Raw genomic sequence first — 20,110 nt, forward strand, 5'->3', positions numbered from 1 at the left:
CCGTGGTACCCTGGAAAATCTGCATTTTTTTTTTTTTTTTTTTTTTTGTGTGTGTGTGTGTGTGTGTGTGGTTTTTCAAGATAGGGTTTCACTGTGTAGCCCTGGCTATCCTGGAACTCACTTTGTAGACCAGGCTGGCTTTGAACTCATGAAGATCTGCCTACCTCTACCTCCTGAGTGCTGGTATTAAGGGCATGCACGACCACCACCCATCTAATTTTACAAACATTTGGCCCATGGTCCTCCGTGCATCCCAAGAGTCATCCACCATTTGACCCTTTCCACCAGTGGAACAGTATTGGCCATTTAAAGGTTTTGTCCTCTTGCATAGTGAATCAATTAAGAGCCAAGGCAGAGTGGCCTCCTGGTTAAAAAAACAGAAAACCAAAAACCAAGGTCTGGAATGGCAATCTGTGCTGTGTTTACAGGACATGGTTGCAGGCAGGTTCTGTATCTGCCACCAAGCCAGTCAGAATCACTACCAGTGCCTCAATGTCTGAGATTTAATGTTTATCAAAGATGGAGATGCCAAACCCAGAACAACATTCAGTCTCTTGTCTTTCTGCCTGGCCAGTCCTTGGCTTCCCTTGTGCTTCCTCTTGTTAGTTTGAACTTGTCTTTCCGGGACTATGAAGTGGGGATGGCACTTTAAACGTTGTTGGGTCTGTGGCCAACCACCTCGAACACACCATATCTCATCTGAAATGCGGCTGAAATGACTTAAGCAGTGGATGTGGTACAGAGTCCTCACACAGTGCTGGCTTAGGCAGGGGTTCAGAACTGTCCTGCATAACATCCTTCATCAGCAGATGTTAGGCCCTTGATTTCCCTAACTCTGACACCTGTCTTTCTCTTAGACCGCTGTTTGTCCTGCGGTAGGAAGAACCCTGTGTCCTTCCACCCCCTCTTTGAGGGTGGGCTCTGTCAGAGTTGCCGGGTGAGTCTTCCTGCCCTTTCCTCCTGTCACATCCTTGCCCGTCCAGGCCCCCAGCCCTGTTCCTGCTCCAGGCATGAGTGAACAGCTTCCCAGGGCACATCCCCCCACTTCCTGTTTGGGGGACAGGTGCTGCAGCAGAGAAGGCCCTCCAATCACATGTACTGTCACTGAAGAGCATGCCAGGTCACCAGCTAGGGCCCCAGCCAGCTTGCTAGCCAGGCCTGGCTGAGGTCAGGTCTGTGGTCTCACGTGCTTCTCTCTGGTGGTCAGGATCGCTTCCTGGAGCTCTTCTACATGTATGACGAGGATGGCTATCAGTCCTACTGCACCGTGTGCTGCGAGGGCCGTGAGCTGCTTCTGTGTAGCAACACGAGCTGCTGTAGGTGAGTGTCGTTCTGGGGGGGCCGGACAAGAGGACCTCAGATCCCTGGTGTACCTCACAGTTCCTGCAGTCTGTAGGCAGCTACAATCAAACAGAAAATGAGCACCCAGTGGATAGTCTCTGGAATCTGGTGCTCACGGGCATGAACATGAACTGCATTGACGCATAGTGCTGGACTCGGGTCAGTGTGCCTGTGAGGTCAACCCTGTGAGGTTTCTGTTGAAAGGCTCTAGATCTGAAGGGAGTGTGAAGGATCCATATTCAAGAAGGGGTTTGTTAGCCAGGTGGTGATGGCGCAAGCCTTTAATCCCAGCACTCGGGAGTCAGAGCAAGATGGATCTCTGTGAGTTCAAGGCCAACTTGGTCTACAGAGGGAGCTCCAGGACAGGCAACAAAACTACACAGAGAAACCTTGTCTTGAAAAACCAAAGAAAAAGGAGGGGAGGCTTGTTATCCTATATCTCAAAACACATGGAGGCAGGAGGCTGAGCATCAGGCAGGAGATCTAACTGGGCCTGCATGACAAATGTCTGGTAACCTTGATGCCCATTCTCTCTGGATACTCTGGTACAGGTGCTTCTGTGTGGAGTGTCTGGAGGTGCTGGTGGGTACAGGGACAGCTGAGGATGCCAAGCTGAAGGAACCCTGGAGCTGCTATATGTGCCTCCCACAGCGCTGCCATGGGGTCCTCAGGCGCAGGAAGGATTGGAACATGCGCCTGCAAGACTTCTTCACTACTGATCCTGACCTCGAAGAATTTGTAAGCCATGGCCGACAGTTCTCTCTTCCAGTGCCTTCTGAGGAGGGAACAAGACGGAATGTTCGGAGCCTGTGGGTGACAAGAGCAGCTGCTCCCACATTGTAGGAGTTGATCTTCTGTTCTTAGAGGCCTTGGCAGTTACTGGTCAAGCTCCTTATCTGGCTCTGTGTGTCTGTAGGAGGCGGCTGTCCCTCCTATCTAAGGACAGGATGGCCAGCCTGTGGCAAATGCTTTCTTCCCGGTTCCCATCAAAGCATCTGGGCACAGGAGGATGGATGGACACGCTGAGGCATCACTCTCTTTGCTTATCTGGCAGGAGCCGCCCAAGTTGTACCCAGCAATTCCTGCAGCCAGGAGGAGGCCCATTAGAGTCCTGTCCCTGTTTGATGGAATTGCGACAGGTGAGTCTGAGGCAATGAAAGAAGCTTCTAGGCGGGCTGAAGGTGTCTGTCCTGTGACAGTTGAGGACAGTCGTAGCCCGGATGTCATGTGTACCCATTCTTGCTGCACTCCATGGCCTTTGTGCCTTCTCACACCACTCTTCATATGTGACTGTAAGCATGCATTTGCCCCGCAGACACTTGTGGAGATCAGCGAACAACGTCTCTCCCATGTGGGTTACCCAGATACCAGGCTTGGTGGCAAGTCCCTCTCCCTGGCCCCACTGGCCCTTTGTAAAGGGACATGTATCTCATTTTACTTGTTTTCCCTCTGTTCAAGCATCTGGAAGTTTCCTGGCCGCCCATGCGAATGTTATGATAATGAGGCAAAGCCCCTCAGTCTGGGCTCCTTTCTAGTTTTTCCTGTTTGTATGCACGCAGGAATCAGTCAGCATGCGCAGCACTCTCAGGTCTGCTGTGGCTCATGCAGGGTGCTTGCTCCCCTTTTAAAAGGACATACTTCTTAGCTCTTTGCATTTTAACTTTGATTCTTAAACTTTTCCTTCTGTGTACATAAATATATTCGTGATCAGTTAGGTAACAACTACCTTCCTCAATCCTGGTTCCTTTCCATTTTGTGAGATGTCCCATACATGGAAGGAGTGAGCATAGCCACTTTGGGCGATGCTGTGAGGTCCTCTGGAGTCAACACAGCTACTCTGAAGTGACAGTGATGGAGTGAGGGGATGGATCTTCATTCCCCTTGTCCTCACATTTCTATTTGATCCCTCACAGGGTACTTGGTGCTCAAAGAGCTGGGTATCAAAGTGGAAAAGTACGTCGCCTCCGAAGTTTGTTCAGAGTCCATCGCTGTGGGAACTGTTAAGCATGAAGGCCAAATCAAATACGTGGATGACATCAGGAACATCACAAAGGGAGACGTGAGGGTGGCTTTTTTTCCTTGTTCTTCTGTGTCCTGGACCTTGGTCTCATGGTGTTCTATCTCTTTCCCTCAGGCCTAGGGTTGTGGGTAGAAGAGAACTAGAGACATTTCAGAAAAAGTGACAGAATAGGAATATTTCAGGACTTCTAGTGGAACGTGAGCATTGATGGAGGCTCCATGGTCTGGAACTGGAGTTGCTGACCGAGCAAGTTTCTAGGACTGACTTTTCTTAGCAACTTCTCTAATAATCTAAGCTTTCTTTATTTTTAAATTAAAAACAATTTATCATCATCACCACCACCACCCCCACCACCACCATCATAATCATCATCATCATCAGTGTGTGCGTGCATGTACATGGATGAAGGTGACAGTACCGTGGCACATATATGGAGATGAGAGGACAACTTTGTGGAGTCAGTCCTCTCCTTCCACATTTACATAGGTTTTTGGGATCACACTCAGGTTGCCAGGCTCACATGGCAGGTACCTATACACCTCCAAGCCATCTCGCCTGCCCCAGAATCAAGGATTCCCTCCTCCCTCCGGCTCATCCCAGCATTTTGTGTTTTCTCTTAGGTTGATGAGTGGGGCCCATTCGACTTGGTGATTGGTGGAAGCCCTTGCAATGACCTCTCCTGTGTGAATCCTGTCAGGAAAGGCCTGTTTGGTGAGCAGCCATTTGTTTTGGCTCACAGAGATCCTACCATATCTGAGTGCTGGTCCACGTGGGGTGGCCGGGGAAGAAGCTGTTGGCTTCTGTTCATTCTTGTTTAGCACTGGTCCTTAAGTACTGCCTTTGCAAATCCTCAGCCCCCAGAGAAAGGTGTTAGTGAATGGTGTCCTGCTGCTCCCTGTGTCCTTGCCTGGTCATTCCGGGGGACTAACGGGGTTGGCATGTGAGGGCACTGGCTTCATTGATGGGGCTTATCAAGATTCCCTTGGTCTCAGGGAATGTGGGGGCTTGCATTGAAGCTTTTGATCAAACCCTGTTCTCGGATGTTCTTTATGGATATAGAGGGCACCGGCCGACTCTTCTTCGAGTTTTACCGGTTGCTGAATTACTCACGTCCTGGGGAGTGTGACAACCGTCCGTTCTTCTGGATGTTTGAGAATGTGGTGGCCATGGAGGTTGGTGACAAGAGGGACATCTCACGATTCCTGGAGGTGAGTGGCCTGAGTGTCAAGACAACTTGGGTCAGGGAGACCACGTTGGCATTAAGGCTACTGAGTGTTGACAGGTGGGAATGATTCCCCAGTTTGTGGCTAAATCTGGGGAGGAAAGACACTGCCCACTTTTGAGTGGAGACATTTATCCCTGACGTGACCCTGCCTGTGCAAGGCACTGGCGATGACACCAGCTCCACTTCCACTTTAGTCAGTTCCTGCTTCCGTTTTCTTCTGGAAATGGTAGCTTCAGGAGTTACAGAGAAGTTAAATATCCACCACTTGCGTTACAGCAAACACTGTATGTAGCAAGCTGCTTTCCTTAGCTGAGGAGGAAGATTCCACAACCCTTCTCTTGTATTTTTGACTCTAAAACCAGAACCGTGTGAACCAAGTTCAGCTGCTGGGTAGGGCTGGAATTTGGGCCCTTTTCAATTAACATCCGCATCAGTTTTCTGTTGTCGAGGGTCTCCTTCACTGTTTAAGCTTTTCTTTAATTCCTCTTCACAAGCTGAAAACAAAGTTGGGCGGGGTCTTGCCTTTCCCTGAGGTCACCACTCCTTTTACTCCATTTAGCATTAGACTTTTAAAAAAACTTTTTATCTCCGTGAACACTGGACTTAGCTCCATTACGCTTCCTGGTGCTTCCTTTCTCCTCAAAGTGTACACTTTGTATTTCTCTTTATCCAGCTTGGTCCTTTTCATTATAGATCTGCATAAGAGTGATTACTGATAACCATACTACACAGTTATCCTGAAACTCTTCAATTTAGCCTCAGGCAGCTTTTTAGGATAAAAGCAGAAAGCAGCCACCCTCTCTGCCAAAGTATCACCAGAATGGTCTCTAGGCCACTTACTAATATTCTTCTCCTCTGAAACTTCTTGAGCTGGGTCCACATTGCTCTCAGCATTACTATCCATGTTCCTACTAGTATGCCCCACTTTTTTTTTTTTTTTTTTTTTGGTTTTTCGAGACAGGGTTTCTCTGTGTAGCTTTGCACCTTTCCTGGGACTCACTTGGTAGCCCAGGCTGGCCTTGAACTCACAGAGATCCGCCTGGCTCTGCCTCCCCAGTGCTGGGATTAAAGGCATGCGCCACCACTGCCCGGCTGTATGCCCCACTTTTAAGCTTCAGTGATCAACTGCTTTTCTGCTCAAAGTCCCAAAGTTCACATTCTGCCAATAGACAGCATGGTCAGGTCTCTCACAGCACTAACCCAACTCCCGGTACCAACTTTTGTCCTGGCCACTGTTCTTTTGCTGTGAACATCCATCGGCTCTGCTCCAGCCAGCCTCTGGGTGGGAACTGGTCTGTCTCCTTTCCTCTTGTTGTGTAGCTAGGAAAGCCTTGTCACCCGACAGGTCAGACCTGGGCTGACTGACAGCTGAGTCTTGAGGTGTCCCCAGCAGCTCCCCTTCTCTTGCTGCAGTGCAACCCAGTGATGATCGATGCCATCAAGGTTTCTGCCGCTCACAGGGCCCGATACTTCTGGGGCAACCTCCCTGGGATGAACAGGTAAGAACCCTGAGCGGGACGGGTAACAGACAGCCAAGTTATATACAAGTCTGACTGGCATCCTAACCTTCTAGAAAGTTTTAGAGCTTTAGGATGCTCTGGATGAGTGGAGCACTGGGCAGGACTCCTGGGGCAGCTGCCTTGCGCTAGCTGCAGGGCTGGTGGGCGTTTCTCAAGGTCCCCATGAGGACTGAGAACCGGGAAGCCTCCCTGTTCTTCCTGCTGTGCTGTCTTCCACTGCAAATGTTGAGTGTCAGAGACGCCATTCCTTCTGCCCCTGAGATGAAGTGGGCCTTGGCCTAGGTGACTGGTGACCAACCAGGGGGGAGAGCTGAGTGTCAAACAGTAGCACAGATGCTGGCTCCTTCTGGTTCCCTCAGTCAGGGACATTTCCACCCTTAAAAGAAACTGCTTTTGAGATTATAATTTAATTGTAACATTCCTCCCCCCAAGTCCTTCCTTATACTCCTCCCTGCTCCTTCAAATTCATGGCCTTTCACTTTATGAATTGTTATTGCATGCAAATATGTACTTGTATATACATATATATTCCTAAATATAACCTGTTACGTCCATATAATGTTATTTGCATGTACGTTTTCAGGGCTGACTATTTGGCACTAGACCATCATTTGGTGTGATCTTCCCTGGGGAAGGCCACCTTTCCCGTTCCCAGCTTTCCTCAGTTGCTATAGCTCTCTGTGTAGGGCTGAGGCCTCGTAGGGCTTTTCTTCGTCCACTTTGGCATGCTCGTTGGTGTCGTCCTTACTCATCTCACATTTGTGTAGCCGTACCCAGTGTTTGGTCTCAGGATTAGACACAAAGCAAGCAGTTTTGCAGACGCCTCCTTATATCATCCTTTGTGATTTCAAGAACAGCTTGCTAACTAAGATGCGCAATGTGACCGCAGTGACCATCCCGTATATGCAAATGAGTTAAGCTGTGAAACACTTTCAGAAAGGTGTGTTAGAAGCATAAACTTTGGGAGTCTGGCAGAGTGTGGACAGAAGTCAGAGGGTCCTGGAACAGTTTGGAGATTTCTCTTAGATATTGTGACATTTTTTAATTCAAATTTTTAATATTGTTTTTACCCCTTGGATATTCAATATTTATTCAGCTAACCATCTAATCAGAAGGTACCATGTTTTTGTTTGGAATCACATGGGCTGATTTATTCAACATTCAAGCTCTCCCTGCCAAGCACTGTATTGCTACCAATTCAATGGGGGGCACAGCGATGTCAGTGGCTCTTGTCGAGTAAACAGATTAGTGGGAGGGGTAGAGAACACAGTGAGTAACTGTATGTTCATGGTTGGGGAGACGGCATTGGAAAGTAGGGTAGGGAAAGAGAGAGGCCTCATCCATCAGAACTAAAGGAATGGAGCCAATCCAGGCAGAAAGGAGGGCTCTGGGATAGAAGGTGGGCAGGTACCCCCAGACCAGCTTGTAGATCAGTATTCTTAGGTCAAGAGTGACTGGAAAAGAGAGATGCAAGTATCTCTGACTGGATCCTGCAGGCCTGGTACATGGTGCCACTTAGTTGTACATGGGCATAGGGTATTACAAGAGATTAATTGTAGTGAATTTAAGCGATTAAGGGGTACTGTGTCTAGTAGAAGGAAAAGAGAAAGAGCAGAGACGAGGACACTGGTGAGGTGGTACATTGCAGAAGGAGTTGAGATGGCCAACTGTTACGCTGTGTCCCAGAAGGTGCCATCCGGTGAGAAAGGAAATGAGGTTGGTGGCAGTGACCTCTGGAGTTTATAGGATGATGGGCTGTTGTAACTGAGCACTGATGGGTGACAGAGTGGGTGCATGAGGCGTCAGATGGGCTGAGGCCTGAATCATCTGGTTTGTGAAGATCTTTTCACGATATAGCCCTGGCTGGCCTGGGACTCCTTATGTAGACCATGGCTGGCCTTGACCTCACAAAGATCCTTCTGCCTCTGCCTCCTTAGGGCTGGGATTAAAGGTGTGCGCCACCATGCTCAGTGTTTGTATGAATCTTAATCTTTGAATCTATATAATGCCGAGCTTTCCATGTCCCTTTTCTCCTGGCCCCTCACCTTACTTAGGTCCATGGAGGATATAAAAGGAGAAAGGGAGCCAGTGAGATGGCTCAGTGGATAAAGGAGCTTGCTGTACAAGCCTGATGGCTTGATCCCCGGAACTCCTGTAAAGGTGGAAGGAGAGAACTGACTTGACCAAGTTGTCCTCTGACCTCCAAACATGCACTGTGGCATGAATGTCCACATACATCAAACACACATGTACACATTAGTAATAGATTTTTAAAAGAAGAATTAGGGCTGGCTTTGGACAGCCGAAAGGTGTGGTCAAGGGAAATTCTTGGCGTGATTCCTCAGCCCCTCTGCGGCACTCTCTCTTTCTTTCCTTCTGAGGTCCCTAACTGGGGCCATGACAGTGTTGATGGCTCCCGCATGCAGATGGTTCGAGGACACCTGCTTCCAGCTCTTGCCTTCTCAGCTTGCTTGTCTCTGTATTTTGCAAAACAGGTTGCCAGAGAGAAAGTAAAAAGTTTGAGTGTCCTTCCTTGCGAGGATGGCACCCACTTAAAGCCTCTTGAGCTTCATTTTTAAAGTGTGGGATACTCATATGAAGGTGACTCACCAACATCTAGACCAGTGGTTCTCAACCTTCCTAATGCTGTGACCCTTTAAGTTCCTCATGTTGTGGTGACCCCCAACCATAGTTATTTTTGTTGCTACTTCATAACTGTAACTTTGCTACTGCTACGAATTGTAATGTAAATATCTGTGTTTTCCGATGGTCTTAGGTGACCCCCGTGAAAGGGCTGTCCACCCCTAGAGGGATCAAGATCTACAGGTTGAGAACTGCTGATCTAGACCAAGTTCCTCTATCACATTTTCCTGGTCTGCACAGATCCCACTGTAGTGCTCCTGTCCCTCTGTGGGAGCCTCACTTTGCCCAATACTAACATCTAAAGTTCAGAGAAACACTACCTCTGGGCCCTGGGCTGTACTCTTCAGGGACTAGTGGACTCTTGGTCTTACCACACAGAATTGTCAGTTTTCATCCTGTGGCTGAACATGGTCACTGCCAGAGTACACTTGGGCAAAGCAGATTCTCTCCTCACCTGACTTGTAAAGTCTCTAGTGTAGACCTCCAGGGCAGAGACTGGAGAGTAATGGGTTTTGGCTGTTCCCAGGCCCGTGATAGCTTCAAAGAATGATAAGCTCGAGCTGCAGGACTGCTTGGAGTTCAGTAGGACAGCAAAGGTAAGATGCTGAGTGGTCTATGCTGCACCTTCTGGAAAACTGACCTTGGCTCTATCCACGTGGCTCCTGCTCACTCCCTCACAGATTCCTGGTGCTGGGCCTCTTTCCTCTCCCCACAGAATTGTTCTGTGTCTTCTTCAAGTACAGAGTAGGAGATGTTCTTGGTGAATAATCTCAGTAAGAAAATGCAAGCGGGCTCTGTAGTGGTTAATGCTGGAGGTCCAGAGGCTGTGCTGCAGGTGATCTCTGCAGTAAGGAGCAGTGGCCGATGCTGTGAAGTCAGATGCACAGGAAGGCCTCGGAGTGCCTACTCCTCCATATCTGTGAAAAGCGAAGGCCTGTTGCCCAAGCTCTGGTTGGACATTCTGAGTCTGGGTGGTTTTTGCTCTTAATGACCCTTTTGATCAGTAACTGGTGTCTTGGCCCCCATGTGCTCCTTCATGGTCACTTTTGGCTAAAATTTATGTGGCATTTGTGAGAAGCAGAAAAAAAATCTCTTTAAGTAAGTCTCGTCTCTTTGTCCTCTCTCTGTGTATGCCTGTCCCTGTCACCTCTAATTCATGCCTTCCATCCTCTGCCCTCTGGATTCTTCTGAGGCTGACTCCACATAGAAGCCTTCTGTGCTCACCCCAAAATGTTTTTCCCCCTTCCAGTTAAAGAAAGTACAGACAATAACCACCAAGTCGAACTCCATCAGACAGGGGAAAAACCAGCTTTTCCCTGTAGTCATGAATGGCAAGGACGATGTTTTGTGGTGTACTGAGCTCGAAAGGTGAGTGTGTTAGTTACTCTTCTATTGCTGTGATAGGACACTAGGACCAAGGACGTTTATAAAACGAAGAGTTTATTTGTGCTTACAGTTCCAGAGGAGTAAGAGTCCATTATGTCAGGGAAGTAGGAAGCATGGCAGCAGGCACGGTGGTTCCAATGGCCAGCTGAGAACTCACGTCTTGAACAGCAAGCATGAAAGCAGAGAGAGAGAGAGAGAGAGAGAGAGAGAGAGAGAACTAGAAATGGTGGAATCTTTAGACTCGCAAAGGTCTCCCCTAGTGGCACACTTACTACCGCAAGGCCGCATCTTCTTCTTCTTCTTCTTCTTCTTTTTTTTTTTTTTGGTTTTTTGAGACAGGGTTTCTCTGTGTAGCTTTGCGCCTTTCCTGGATCTCGCTCTGTAGCCCAGGCTGGCCTCAAACTCACAGAGATCCGGCTCTGCCTCCCGAGTGCTGGGATTAAAGGTGTGCGCCACCACCGCTGGGCAGGTCTCATCTTCTAACCCCACCCAAAAAGCATTGCCAACCGCAGACTGTATTCAAATATCTGAGACTACACGGTGTTTATCACTCTACTCACCACAGTGAACAAGGCTGCACTGGGAGAGGGAATCTGTGGGGACAGAGGCAGGAGGGAGAGTGTGGAATCAGAGTCAGTAGCACACATAGCCCTCACTCCGTAGCTTTAGTTGCTGTGGTTCCTCCAGGTCCCACTGGCCCTAAGCAGTGGGGTCTGCATGATAATCATTTTTCAGAACTAGCCCTTCTTTTCCCACAGAAACGGCGACACTGTGGCGATGAGAAATCTCAGGCATGAGGTTCGTAGATGGCGCTGCCTCTGTCACCTGCGCTGCCCTGACATTTCCCTGTCCCAACTTTCTGGGTTTTTAGGAAAATGGGAAACCCCTCAGCTCTTTCAGCCACACTCCTCATGGGGCACCTGGTTTCTCCTTGGTCACAGTCTGTCTTTAACCTCTAATGCTTTATTGGGCTACGTTGTCCCTTGTCACGTGGAGATCTGACTCTTGGATTTCAAGTCTTTCTTTCTTTCTTTCTTTCTTTCTTTCTTTCTTTCTTTCTTTCTTTTTTTTTTTTATGTCGCAGCTCTATTCTGAAGACTTTCGTATTGAATATTTTCATCACAAACCCCAGTTCTGATTTTATTTTTTCTTTGACAAATAGTTTTAATAAAAATGTAACCTCTTTTTAGGGGCAAGGCAAAGCTCACTCTGTAGCTAGCATACTCTGTAGCCAGCCTGGAACTCAGTATGTAGCCTAGGTTGCAACACAAACTCATGGCCGTCAGGTTGCCTCAGTCTCCCAAGGGCTGCACTATAGGCATGAGCCACCATACACAGCCTAGAAAGTTCATTTCTGGGCTGGTGAGAGGGATCAGCAGGTAAAGGCGCTTGACCCGAGAAAGTTGTCCTCTGCCCAAACACATATACACATGCATATACATGAACTAAGTAAATCCAAATAATTGAAAAATAGTAATTTCTCATTCGTAGAAGAACTGTAGACAACATTGCTCGGTCTATCTGTGAAAAGAACCTTCTGGGAATCCTGGCAAGGTGTTCAGAGTTGTGATTCAGAGGCCTGGTGCAGAAGGATGACACAATGGAAATGTCAAAGCAAAGGAAACCACGCTGGAGATAGTCTTTGGCTCATTGGTGCTGTTTCTAGAACTGGGTTATAAGAATTTATTTCTTTAAAATGTTATTATTATTGGTGTTTTGCCTGTATATTTGTCTGTGCCTGGACAAATGCTGTAGGCAGACTCTGAATTCTTCTTTTTTAAATTTCTTCTTTTAAATTTTATTTTGTGTGCATTGGTGTTTTGCCTGTGTGTATGTCTGTGTGAGGATCCCCTGGAACTGGAGTTACAGACAGTTGTGAGCTGCCATGTAGGTGCTGGGAATTGAACCCGGGTCCTCTGGAAGAGCAGTCAGTGCTCTCAACCGCTAAGCCATCTCTCCAGATTCTGAATTCTAAATTGTACTCAACTGAACTGGGGTTGAAACATCTGCTCTGCTGTTTTGGGAGTGACTTTGTCCCCCCCCCCCCCCCCCCCCCCTGGTTTTTGAGACAGGGTTTCCCTGTGTAGTTTTGGTGCCTGTCCTGGATCTTGCTCTGTAGACCAGGCTGGCCTCGAATTCACAGAGATCCTCTTGCCTCTGCCTGGGATTAAAGGCGTGCTCCACCACCGCCCAGCTACTTTCTTCCTTCTTAAAGAGACTGTGGGGCTGAGGAGATAGCTCCATCACTACAGTGCTTGTCAGGCAAGCGTGGGGACTTGAGTTCAAGCCAAGTGTGGCAGGCGGAGCAAGGGGATCCCTGGCGCTTGCTGACCGTCCAGCCTAGTTGAATCTGTAAGTTCCGAGAGAGCCGGTCTCAAAAAAAAAAGTGAATGCCTGGCCCCTGGAGAGTAACACCTGAGGACTGAGGATAGCCTCTGGCCACAGACATGTGCACACATACATCTCTCCACCCCAGGAAACTGCTAAACTTCTCTCATTGCGTTCTGAAGTCAAATACAAGTGTGCGGACTGACTGGCAATCGTGGATTAATTCACACTAGGCACTTAAGAATGGTCCCTGTGCAGCACATGCGGACCAGAAGCATAGTCCCAGCGCGAGGGACACGAGACAGCACAGTGCCCTGTGACTCAGCTATCAGCTGTCAGCAAGTGTTCTGAGGAACCAGTGGAACTGGTAGTCTAGAAGGTTCCTTTGAGCCCAATAGTCCTGACGGAAGGCGTGGGGAAGTGTAATTGTGGGCAGAGACGGTGGCAGCCGGCTAGCTTTCCTCAGCCTGGACTTCCAGAACACAGCTGTTCTTGGTGTGCCGGGGACATGGGCCCTTCTAACCTTCTGTCTTTTCTCTCTGTGCTCGCCCAGGATCTTCGGCTTTCCTGCGCACTACACTGACGTGTCCAACATGGGCCGCGGCGCCCGCCAGAAGCTGCTGGGAAGGTCCTGGAGTGTGCCAGTCATCAGACACCTCTTTGCCCCCTTGAAGGACTACTTTGCATGTGAATAGTTCTACCCAGGACAGGGGAGCTCTGGGGTCTTGGGGCTAATGCCAGCTGTTCGGAGTCATACTGATCCTCGAAGCACCCCAGCTCTGACCTTCCTTAGCTCGCCTCTGTGGGGTCTCACTATATACTCAGTTCTCTTCTGCTCAGTGGTAGCAGAGCCTCCTGGCCCTACAGGGGAACCTACTTGTGCACAGCTCAGATCTGGCATCTTACAGTGGCCCAACATGGTTCTCATGTTTTCCCAGTTTAAAACTTTACAACCAAGCCGGGCAGTGGTGGCACATGCCTTTACTCCCAGCGCTCATGAGGCAGAGGCAGACGGATCTCTCTGAGTTTGAGGCCAGCCTGGTCTACAGAGCAAGTTCCAGGACAGCCAAGGCTACCCAGAGAAACTCTGTACTGAAAACCCCAAACCATACCCCCAAAACCAGAGTCATGTGACAACATGGGAGAAACTGTGCTTTGTTTCAACAGTTTTTCCTGACAAATGACTGATGAATAGTTTACCCTTTCGTTTAATTAAAATCAATATTTCTCATCTGTACTTTGTTCTTTTGTGGAAATGTGTCATCCATTCATCAAGCACAGGGATGCCTAGGGTCTGCAGGGGCTCATGGAACCTGAGACCTCCTGCAGTGCCCTCAGAACACTGCGTCAAAATCCCCTGGGAGCATCTCACGGTCCTTGCTGCGAGCCCCATTGACAGTCTCCGCTTCATTTGTGGCTGCTCCAGGGCTAGAAAGGCCTATTTAAGCCTTAAATTCCAGTTTATTTTCTGTTGCTCTGACTTGCTGGGCCTAGTGGCACACCTTCAATTCCAGCACAGGGGAAGCAGAGGCAGGTGGATCTCTAGGAGTTCGGGACAGCTAGGTCTACATATCAAGTTCCAGGCTAGTCAGGGCTACACAGTGGTACCCTGTCTGAAACAAAACATCTCCTCCCCCCAAAGAAAACAAAACCTCATATTCTGACCCAAAGCAACTCAGTCTTTATTTGTCTTACATTTCTAGATCACAGACCCTCATGGAGAGACGTCAGAACTCAAGCAGGAAGTGAAGCAAAACCATGGAGAAATGCTGCTTACTGGCCCACTCCCTGGTTTACTTAGCTAGCTTTCTCATATAGCACAGGCCCACTTGCCTATGAATGGCGCTGCCCATAGTGGGCTGGGCCCTCCCATATCAGTTATCAATCAAGATAATCTTCCACAGACATTGTCACAGGCCAATCTGATCTGGGCATTCCTTGAATTGAGACTCCCCTTTTCCAGGTGACTCTAGGTTGAGTCAAGTTGACAATACAAACTAACTAGGACATTTGGCAAAGGCTTGATTGTGACACTCATCTCCAGACTTCTTAGGAAGCTGATCAGATGATACCCATGCAGAAGAACATGAGCCCTGATTTCTACTGTTCCTCACAACTTCCATGGGAGTCTGCTGAACCTCATTTCCCAGTTGTCCAGTTGACATGGTGCAGCTACCTTTAGTGACCAGGATGGCTGGGAATGGCTTTTGTGATTCTAACAAGCTTTTTAAGTTTTGAATTTCATCTATCATTAGTAATTAGCATGCATGTGTGTTTAGCACAGCATGTGTGTGGAGGTCACAGGACAACCTTGTGGAATGGGTTCTCCCTGGGCATCAAACTCAAATCATCAGGCTTGTGCAGTAGGTACCCTCCCCCACTGACCGACCCATCTCACCGGCACTTAACATAATCTTTCATCTAGACTGGTTTAGAGTGAGTTGGATGCCCAGACTAACATCTTATTTATTGACCATTTAAAGCTGTACTTGTTTCCTCACACTCAAAACTGCAATCGCCTCTGATGGCTCCTCCTTAGTTTGGCTGGAGCCAGCTAGTGACCAAGGTGTGTCCAACACCTGGAGCCCATCATGACATGTTCCAGCCTTTAGTCAAGAAGCAGGGGCCAAGGAGAGCCTACTTCAGTTACCGGCATGTGGGACAGAGGGTAAGATGCTCACGGGGTGCATGTGGCCCTGGGTTAACCTCACACTGATCCCTCTCTGCTTCACGGTGTGCCACGGTCAGGGTCTCAGAGGGTCTGGCCCAGGGTTAACTCGTACAGATAGGGTGAGAAGAAGCTTTGCAATCGGAAGGCTGGAAAACCACATAGGTTATTAGAAAGTTGCCTCCCGCTAGAGCATCCCTGCTGAGGTTTGCCATGGCGACACAACTTGCCATTAGCAAAAGACTGGGCCTGTGTACTCTACTCTCCGAGGACTGGAGACCCGAGGGACGGCTGCTGCCCAATTAAGCCATCTTGTGTACAGCACTGCACCAAATGCCAGGACAAGATGAAGCAGAATAAACAGCTCCCTCCTCAGAACCTCAAGAGAAGAAACCGACGGGCCCTCCAGGTGAGGGGCTCTAGGGTGTCCCGGCCTGCTTATGGGGTGGCTGGTGGAGGCCTCGAGGGGGGGGCAGTGGTAATCTGTAACTTTTCTCAGGGTAGGCTAGGCTTGAATGTGAGTGACCCAGGCTGTGTGGCTGTGGAGGAGTATGAACACAGTGGGACAATGGTTGGAGTTGGCATCCCATGTAGGTCTCTCGGAGCGCTCTCGTGGGTTTGTGTCTGGGGTCTGACACACTGCTGTATTGCCTCAAGCAGATGCCTTGAGTTCCAGAGCTTTTAATTTCACATTTCACAGGCGAGAATAATACATCCTACATACTTTATAGGTTGGTGAATTCCATGGGCGAGATCTGGAGAAAATACTTTGCTTCATGCCTTTTAGGCAACAAGCCTTACACTTGTAATAGACGGCATTAAGAAAACGAAAGCCATCCATCATCTTGATGTTAGTGGCAGTGAAGACGGTGGTAATGAGAGCAACAGGCAATGATTATGAATCATGAAGTCCTTAAAAAGGATGGGACAGTATGGCCCAGATGGGCAGCAGCTGCCCACTGGCAACAGCAGCATCTGGTACTGTGTCCCTCATCATCCTTCACCGTTTGAGGTCTTAGTGTTGTTAGGGAAGCAGCAAGGTGGCTGTTGGTGAGAGGCAGGGATCTTGTCTGAGTTTCAGGACCTGGCCCCGGGTCGGTCCCATGGCCGTGTGGCAGTGGGAGGGTGAGCACAAGGCACATGGCCCTCCCATCCTCCCATCCCTCTTGTTTTCTAGCTAAGTAATTAAGTGTCTGCACTGGGATGTTCTTGGTTCCTTATTCCTCTCTGGAGCTAGATTATCTGGGTTCCCATATTGGCGGCCCATTCCATGTGAGTTTGGGTGTTTTGGTATCCTCTTTGGGTCTCTCCGCACCCCGGCTATGAACTCTCAGCCTCACAGGGCTGGTATGTGGCTCAAATGATTGAGTGTTCTGGAAGCATGGCTGAGAAATGCTATTTCCTGCAGTTGAGCCCTCCTAGCAACTTCTGGGAGGCCTGACCACTGCAGCTGTGGGGGCAGAGAACTGGGAGAGGCCACTTCACAGGGACACACAGCTATCAGGCTGAGGGTAGCAAGCAGAAGCCTGACCCCTGCGGCCAGTCTGTCTTTGCTCCTCGATCCTGCCGGCATCTTGTTTTGCTTTGCTTCGGTGGAACTTAAAATTCCCCGCAGCCGTCGGCACTTGTACGGTTTGTTGCCTTCACGCTACCTTCCCACCTTCCCACCTTCCCCTGCCCTCCTTCCCACCTTCCCACTTTCCCACCTTCCCCTGTCCTCCTTCCCACCTTCCCCTACCCTCCTTCCCACCTTCCCACCTTCCCCTGCCCACCTTCCCACCTTCCCCTGCCCACCTTCCCACTTTCCCACCTTCCCCTGCCCTCCTTCCCACCTTCCCTCCTTCCCGCCTTCCCCTGTCCTCCTTCCCACCTTCCCTCCTTCCCACCTTCCCCTGCCCTCCTTCCCACCTTCCCTCCTTCCCACCTTCCCACCTTCCCCTGCCCACCTTCCCACCTTACCTCCTTCCCACCTTCCCCTGCCCACCTTCCCACCTTACCTCCTTCCCACCTTCCCCTGCCCTCCTTCCCACCTTACCTCCTTCCCACCTTCCCCTGCCCTCCTTCCCACCTTACCTCCTTCCCACCTTCCCCTGCCCTCCTTCCCACCTTACCTCCTTCCCACCTTCCCCTGCCCTCCTTCCCGCCTTCCCCTGCCCTCCTTCCCACCTTACCTCCTTCCCACCTTCCCCTGCCCTCCTTCCCGCCTTCCCCTGCCCTCCTTTCCACCTTCCCACCTTCCCCTGCCCTCCTTCCCACCTTCCCACCTTCCCCTGCCCACCTTCCCACCTTCCCACCTTCCCCTGCCCTCCTTCCCACCTTCCCACCTCCCCCTGCCCTCCTTCCCACCTTCCCCTGCCCTCCTTCCCGCCTTCCCACCTCCCCCTGCCCTCCTTCCTCACCTTCTATCTTGCTTCCTCCCTTTCCTCTTCTCCTGTCAGAATTTATTGAATTAAACCCCCCCCCAAAAAACCAACTTAGAACTAAGTTTTTATATGTATGAGTGTGTGTGTGTGTGTGTGTGTGTGTGTGTGTGTGTGTGTGTGTGACAGTCTACGTGTGGAGGTCAGAAGACACTTGTGGGAGTCAGTTCTCTCCATCTAGGTTGTGGGTCCTGTCTCTGTCTCCCCAGTGCTGGGGTTATAGGTCATGCCCAGCTTCTATGTGCATGCTGGGATCTGAACTCGGGCCCCCGTGGAGCCATGTCCCCAGCCCCTGTTTTTCATTGGGTGTGGGTCTTGAAGTCTGTGCACATGGTACATCACGATAGCCTGTAACCTTGGCACTGGGGAGGCAGAGGCAGGGATATTTGCACAAGATGGAAGACAGCATGGTCTACAGACTGAGTTCCTGCCTGGGTCACACAGTGGGACTCGGACTCCAGAAGCAGCAACAGGAGCAAAAGTGTTGTGGTGTGTGTGTGTGTCTGTGTGTGTGTGTCTGTGGTATGTGTGTGTGTGTGTCTGTGGTGTGTGTGTGTCTGTGGTATGTGTGTGTGTCTGTGGTGTGTGTGTGTGTGTGTGTCTGTGGTATGTGTGTCTGTGTCTGTGGTATGTGTGTGTGTGTGTGTCTGTGTCTGTGGTGTGTGTGTGTGTTTGTGGTATGTGTGTGTGTGTGTGTGTGTGTCTGTGGTGTGTGTGTGTGTCTGTGGTGTGTGTGTGTGTCTGTGGTGTGTGTGTGTGTTTGTGGTATGTGTGTGTGTGTGTGTGTGTCTGTGGTGTGTGTGTGTGTCTGTGGTGTGTGTGTGTGTCTGTGGTGTGTGTCTGTGTGTCTGTGGTGTGTCTGTGTCTGCGGTATGTGTGTGTGTGTGCTGAGACAGAGTGGCATGTATCCCAGACTGGCCTTGAACTTGTGATTCTCTTCCTTTCAGCCCCAAGTGCTGGGATTAGAGGCTGGGGCCACCATACCCCGTTTCTCAAACTGTTTCTCTGACAGGATGAAATTCTCTTTTCCATTTATTTTCTGATCAAAACGTACTGAGATGGAGATGAGCTTGGTGTATTAGTTATTTTTCTTGTCATTGTGAGCAAGTCCACCAGGCATGTCAGGAGAACATGGTGACAGGCCTCTCTGTGGAGCTGTGAGTGTGTGGCAGTGTGTTTACATCCCAGGGGAAGAGGAAGTTGAGAAAGGGGAATGCCAGCACTCAGCTGGTTCCTTCCTGTCTGTCTTTTCTGTCCAGACCAGGACCCCAGCCCATGGGAAGGTCCTCACAATGCTCAGCAGGGGGCTTCCTTCCTCAGTTAAACCCCTTGGAAAATGTCCTGCCCTCACAGCCATGCCCAGACTCTTCTAGCTGACTCTAAATATAATCAAAATTGTCACTAAAGATTAATGGGCCACAAGCTCCTCTCTCTTCTCTGTGGGAGTTGTCATGGCATGAAGGTGAGTTTTATTTCAGAAAGTCTGATTCAGGCACCAAGACTCCCTGTGTTTCTAGAGCTGAGTACTTCACTCCTGAATTAGAAGCACCCCGGCCACACCCCAGTAAAGAGGGTATTGCTGTGTAGCCCAGGCTGGCATAGAACTCAGCCTCCCAAGTGCTAGGATTCCAGGTGTGCACCACCACACCCATCTCAAAGCACCTTGTCCATTGATCTCATCCCCACATGAATGTCCTCACATCCCAAGCACAATGGCCTGTAAAGAGTGAAATGATGAAGCTGCACAATTTGATAACTGACGCGAAGTGAAAGAACTCAGACCTTACTGACACTTAGTAAGCAATTACTATGTGCTTGGTGCTAAGGACTTTATACAGGGTTGGGTAAAGCACTTGCTGCCCATGCAGGAGGACAAGAGTTTGGATCCTCAGCATACACACACACACACACACACACACACACACACACACACACACACACACACACACAAAAAGCCCAGTGGGCACTGTGGTCCATTTGTAATCTCAGCACATGGAAAGCAGAGATGGGGATCACCAGAGCAAGCTGGCTGGTTAGACTAGAGAATTGGTGAGCTCTGGGTTCAAGTGAGAGACCCTGTTTTAGTATATGAGGTGAAGAGTGATAGAGGAAGACACTGGATGTCAACCCTGGGCCTTCATGACCAGTAGATACACCTTCATGCACACTGGCACACATTCAAACATGCATGTATACACACATATACATATGCATAAAAATATATATGTAAAAGAAGAAAAAACTTTATATAGGTCTATTTTCTCCCAGGGGTGTGTGGTGCTGGAGCTGTACATGTTAGACAGCTACTGTACTGTTAAGCTATGACCCTGGCCAGTACATATCTCATTTAATTCCAATTCCTAGCAGAGGCGGGGTTTAAATCCAGATCTACTAGCTTTGCTACTTAGGATATGTTTTCATATATAAAATGGCATTACCAATGTTTCCCCAAAGTGTTTACAAGTATTTTCGATGGACTATTGTTATTGATGCTTCATTATAATTTTAAGAGAGTCTCACATAGCTTGGGTTGTACTTAACCTGGTCCTCCTGACCTCC

The 20,110-nt window shown here is 49.4% G+C and overlaps 1 protein-coding gene across 1 annotated transcript in view; it reads left to right on the forward strand.

The window, feature by feature from the left end:
• LOC128101159 (DNA (cytosine-5)-methyltransferase 3B-like) overlaps positions 1-13,632 on the forward strand; it is a 34,981-nt gene extending 21,349 nt beyond the window's left edge. Inside the window, 9 exon segments of the mRNA XM_052724013.1 lie at positions 858-937; positions 1,208-1,320; positions 1,893-2,079; positions 2,396-2,480; positions 3,255-3,400; positions 3,982-4,072; positions 4,421-4,569; positions 6,000-6,085; positions 13,017-13,632. Coding sequence (XP_052579973.1) covers positions 858-937; positions 1,208-1,320; positions 1,893-2,079; positions 2,396-2,480; positions 3,255-3,400; positions 3,982-4,072; positions 4,421-4,569; positions 6,000-6,085; positions 13,017-13,158 — 1,079 coding nt within the window. The 3' untranslated portion in view covers positions 13,159-13,632.
• The last annotated feature ends 6,478 nt before the right edge of the window (positions 13,633-20,110 follow it).

The sequence above is a fragment of the Peromyscus californicus genome, unplaced genomic scaffold (assembly GCF_007827085.1).
Source record: "Peromyscus californicus insignis strain IS unplaced genomic scaffold, ASM782708v3 Scaffold_7__1_contigs__length_154581171, whole genome shotgun sequence".
Lineage (NCBI taxonomy): Eukaryota > Metazoa > Chordata > Mammalia > Rodentia > Cricetidae > Peromyscus > Peromyscus californicus.